The 4915-nt window shown below is 57.6% G+C and overlaps 1 protein-coding gene across 3 annotated transcripts in view; it reads left to right on the top strand.

Annotated features, from left to right (window-relative positions):
• LOC113208987 (protein peste-like) overlaps window positions 1-4455 on the top strand; it is a 7331-nt gene extending 2876 nt beyond the window's left edge. For 2 of the 3 annotated variants that reach the window (XM_052266987.1, XM_052266988.1), the window contains exons 4-9: window positions 605-749; window positions 1716-1931; window positions 2008-2514; window positions 2971-3044; window positions 3139-3402; window positions 3485-4455. In XM_052266987.1, the coding sequence (XP_052122947.1) occupies window positions 605-749; window positions 1716-1931; window positions 2008-2514; window positions 2971-3044; window positions 3139-3402; window positions 3485-3983 (1705 nt within the window). In that variant the 3' untranslated portion in view covers window positions 3984-4455. Of the gene's footprint in view, window positions 1-604; window positions 750-1715; window positions 1932-2007; window positions 2515-2970; window positions 3066-3138; window positions 3403-3484 lie in introns of those variants that run through there. The other variant, XM_052266989.1, reaches the window with a different exon arrangement.
• Window positions 4456-4915: the final 460 nt, after the last annotated feature.

Consider the following 4915-nt stretch of genomic DNA (forward strand, 5'->3'; position numbering starts at 1 on the left):
CTGTGCCGCACTTCGAGCAGATGGGTCCGTACCGCTTTCGGTGAGTACTCCTAGCAGCATTGGTCTGGTACCTCATATGTAAAGCTGTTGCACTTCGACATCGACAAAAAGAATCGTCTTGGTGGAAGTGGTCGTTGTAGTTCCCCTCCCTCCAAAAACAAGAATCAGAATGTTCAGAATTTGGCAAAAAAATAATTAATTGGTACATTTTAGGGAGAAAACAAATCAAAATTACTTTGAATGTTATCAACACTTTGTCTTTATCGCGGCAAAGTATTGAGTCTTGAACATCCGTATATGGTGTACACACGTAAGTAGACTGCTTGCACGGCCTGGCTAGGGCTGCGGCAGTGCACAGCGTTATGAACACCAATGGCCCTAATTGAGATAACTCAATGGACTGCTCGCAGGCAGGCCTCCCCAACCCACTCCTCAGCTCCTTTCGGTATTGTTTGCAGCGTCCTGGAGAAGGGGGAAAGAGGGGGGCGGGCACACATATTGACGGATGAAAGGTTGTCGTAAGGATCAGAGGAGGACAGCAATGAACGGACAATATGGCACTTTACTCTGGACCCTACATTGAATTGCAATTTATGCTTCGCAGGGAGACGAAGGAGAAAGTCAACATCACATGGAACGCCAACAACGGCACCATTTCCTTCCGTCAGCTCAGGCGGTGGTACTTTGACGCCGCGAACTCCAACGGCACCCTCGCCGACAACGTGACGACCATCAACGTGGTCGCTCTGGCAAGTATTACGTCATCTCGCACTGCGTTGACAAAACTCTGGTGAAAAGTGATGAGGGGCGTAAATCCAATGCAAAGTCCGTGGACTTACGCCCTTTTCACTTTTCACCAGCGAAAAGATCGGCTGCTCTTGCCCGATTGCTGGGCCAGACTCGTTCTGTTCGCGTTTTCCCGCGGCGGCGGTGCACGGGACTTCCCCGCGCGGGGTAGCGACGCTTGTCCGCGAGCGAGGTGTATCGCCAAGTCCTACCCCGCAGCGCTGACGCGGTGCTCGGTTCTATGTAAAGAGCCTCAGAGTGAAAGAGTCGCATGGGTCACGTGACTTGCTCGCCTCTGATTGGTTTGGTTCAACTGGGGCGAAAAACGCGCGGGAAAATTTTTCATACTTAGCAGAAGGCCCGGCTCGCCAAATACGTGATATTACATTTGTCTGTTTGACTAATTGCACTTTGCTAGACGAAAAATATAAACGAAATAATACTATTTATTAATTTAAAATAGGCTACAAACAACTGCGAGCTTTCGATTGATTAGTTAATCGATAAATATCTGTGGATTAAAAATCGCTTCCAGCATGGCTGCTCCGGCTCGGCACACGAGCGTGCAGGTTAGGTCACAATATTATCTATTTTCATACGGTATTACATTAGTAATGAGTCTGGCAGAGTGTTAAAAAGTATTCCTGGGTATTAATATATACTTTTTTTGATAATTATTTTAAGTCAATATTTGTCTATCATCCTAAGAGCTTAATTGTAAAATGGCCATAGTTTAAATACGCGCCTAAACAGTTGACGACTACACGGTATGAAAAATATAGGGGTCACATCAACTCCCCAGTTGAACCAGTCACGTGACCCATGCGACTCTTTCACTCTGAGGCTCTTTAGTTCTATGCTGGTGGTGTGCTCCCCGCTCGCTCAGGGTCCTGGGCTCCGGTATGCTCACTCTGAGGTACTCGTTGCAGACGGCGGCGCATGTGGTGCGGGACTGGTACTACCTGGTGCGCCGCTCCGTGGCCCTGGCCCTGCGCTCCACCAACCAGAAGATCTCCATCCGCCGCACGGTGGGCCAGTTCCTGTTCGACGGCTACCAGGACCCGCTCATCACCGTCGCGTCCACCGTCCCCGGGCTGGCCGGCATCGCCATCCCCAACTTCGACAAGTTCGGCTGGTTCTACACGGTAAGTCCCGAGAATCTTATAGAGTAGCTACAAAGTAAAAGTGTGTTGTCTTAATGGCGACGACCTCCAACTCCAGCGCAACGGGTCCACCGAGTACGACGGCCTGTTCAACATGGACACGGGCGCCAACGACATCGCGCACCTGGGCGAGCTGCTCCGCTGGAACTACAACAACTTCACGCCCTACTACGAGGGCGAGTGCGGCGCGCTGCGCGGCTCGGCGGGCGAGCTGTGGCCGCCGGGCCGCGGGCCCCGGGACCGCGTGAGCCTGTTCGCGCCCGACCTGTGCCGCTCCGTGTCGCTGGACTACGCGGGCGCGATGCGCGAGGCGGGCGTCGACGGGCTGCGCTTCGAGGGAGGCCCGCTCATGCTCGACAACGGCGCGCTGGACGCGGCCAACGAGTGCTTCTGCGACGGCGAGTGCGTGGCCGGCGGCGTGGCCAACGTGTCGGCGTGCCGCTACGGCGCGCCCGCCTTCGTGTCGTTCCCGCACTTCCACCTCGCCGACCCGGCCTACCGCGCCGCCGTGCGCGGCATGCGGCCCAGCGCCGACCGGCACAGCTTCTTCATCGCCCTGGAGCCGGTGAGTAGCTGCATGTGACTGCATCACCACCGAGAGCAAAAGACAACAGGTGGCTGACTCACGCCGCGCACTCTCGTAGTTATACTGTACCTCATGCAAAGGTGCGCGTGGGTTTGCCTACCCTCGCTGTCCACGGCTGCTCAGGGCCCCGTGTGAGTAGGTAACCCACACGTCCGCCCGCGTGGTTGAGGTACAGTACCCACATCTACGAAAGTGCGCGGCGTGAGTCAGCCTGTTGGTACATCCCCAAAATCTCCATATATTTGCTGAATCTTCGTGAACCGAAATTTATTTTTAATTTTTGAAAATTTAGTTTTTTTGGTAACGTTGTAGAAGAAGATTGTATTTTGTAAATTAAAACGTTTTAATTTTTAACGTTATCACTGTAAATGTAATCATTCGGAATCTCGAAGATAACACCCTGACCGCACCGCTTCTTTCTCTTTCCTCCACCAGACGTACGGCATCCCGCTGGACGTGGCGGCTCGCTTCCAGATCAACCTCATGGTGCGGAGGGACCCCGACATCTAGTGAGTCGTCGTATTAGCAAGGCAATTTGTTTTTGGTTGTCTTGCTGTAAGTTGATGAGCGCTCTGGCCGACGGAAGACGTGTTTTGCTCGCAGCATGCTGGCCAAGGTCCCGCAGCGGCTCATGTTCCCCGTGATCTGGTTCGAGCAGCGCGCCGCCATCACGCCGGAGCTGGCGGTGCCGCTGCGCCTGCTGCTGCTGCTGCCCGCCATGCTCCTGGGCACGGCGGGCGCGCTGGCGGTGGCGGGCCTGGGCTGCCTGGCGGGCGCGCTGCTGTTGCGGGCGCAGCGCCGGCGTCGCAGGACCGACACCCTCGCGCTCGTCGCCTCCATTGTGGGCAGGGGCGCGAGCCGCACGGGGTAAGTGAACGACCCTCTGACGTGATTCGTCCACCGTCGTCCACCTTTTAATTTGGCAACCCCAATGATTATTTGACGGCAGCTGCGTCCAGCCGACGACAAAGCCGCCCCTCTGCGGCAGCCGCGGCCTGCTGGCATCCGGCGCGACCGGTCCCGGGGGCGCGAACCAGCCCCTGCTGACCGCGAGCGACGAGCCGGGCTCCGGGGGGACGAGCAGCCCCGTCAGAACAGCGCCCGCCCCGGCCGCCGCCGAGGACTCCGGCACACCGGAACCGGGCGATCCGGACGAGGAGCCACCCGCCCGGGGAGGAACCGGAACACGGCGCAGCGACGACGAGGAGGAGGCCGTCCGGAAGGGGTCAAAGGAGGAGGAGGAGGAGGAGGCAGCCTCGAGGGTGGCGGAGATGGAGCAGGGCGATGAACTCGGAGGCCGGCACGCGCACGTGCGGAGGGGAAGCAGCGCCGCCCCGCTGGAGCGCTCCGGGGAGCAGGACATTGTGTCGCAGGCCCCCGCGGCCCCCACGACAGTGATCGTGGCCCCCGTGACAGTCAACGCAGACACGAGCCCGGGGCCGGGCTGAACGCGCAGCGCGCGGCGAGCAGGCCACGAGTGTCAAAAGGCGGGCGGATGTCGGCGGCCTCGGGGACCTCGAAGAGCCCCTCAAGGCCGGGCCGGGCCGGGCGACAAAACCATCAAAGCGAAGGCAAGAAGAAGAAGAAGACGAGTGCAACGCAGCGCCGTGCAAACAACATATAACTGGCCGTTATCGAGCGTGCGCCCCGTAACCGCGCGCCGCGCTGCGGTGCGACCAGTGTGCGACGTGCGCGAGGCTGCCCGCGGGCCGCGCCGCCCGTGACGCATGCGGCGTGGAGGACGCCCTCGTTGTCGTGTGAGCCGAATCGGTGCAGCCGGCCAGCCGCGGCCCGGGGCCCGGGCGGGCGGCGCGTCGACCCATTTGCGATATTGCTTATCATCTTCTTTTCTATCATCTCAATTTTTACGTCCAAGTTTTTTCACCAGAGACCATAAAAATAAAATCGATACGAAACGAGCGTACAGTCTGATACAGTAGTAGGTTGGTAGATTCCTTCGGTATCAACATCGTCGGAAGACGCCCGCCCTTCCCCCTTTCCACCCTCTTGACCACCACCTTCCGTGGGAGCGGGTACGAGTCCGGGTACAGTGCACGAGTACAGTCACCCCCCCTTCCCCCGCATTCTCGCTGCCAATTTGCGAGAGTAGGGCCTCACTCGGTAAACACTCGAGCACCGCGGGGCGGCTCTCGCCGGCTGTGGCGGCCGCCAAGGCGGGAGCTCGTGAAGGGCGGGGTTGGGTGCCGCATCATAGCCCGGAATTGCTCGTATACAGAATACGTATTACGTCGACTCACCCATGGAAACCTTAATCTGTATTCTAAATACTGGCTGTTCCGCTGAACACCTCTTCTTAATAAGGAAGATGCGTGTAAGTAACAACTATAGTTCTCTATAACTAACGTTTTAAGTTTGTATT

This window comes from Frankliniella occidentalis, unplaced genomic scaffold (assembly GCF_000697945.3).
Source record: "Frankliniella occidentalis isolate FOCC.00 unplaced genomic scaffold, Focc_3.1 Scaffold45, whole genome shotgun sequence".
Lineage (NCBI taxonomy): Eukaryota > Metazoa > Arthropoda > Insecta > Thysanoptera > Thripidae > Frankliniella > Frankliniella occidentalis.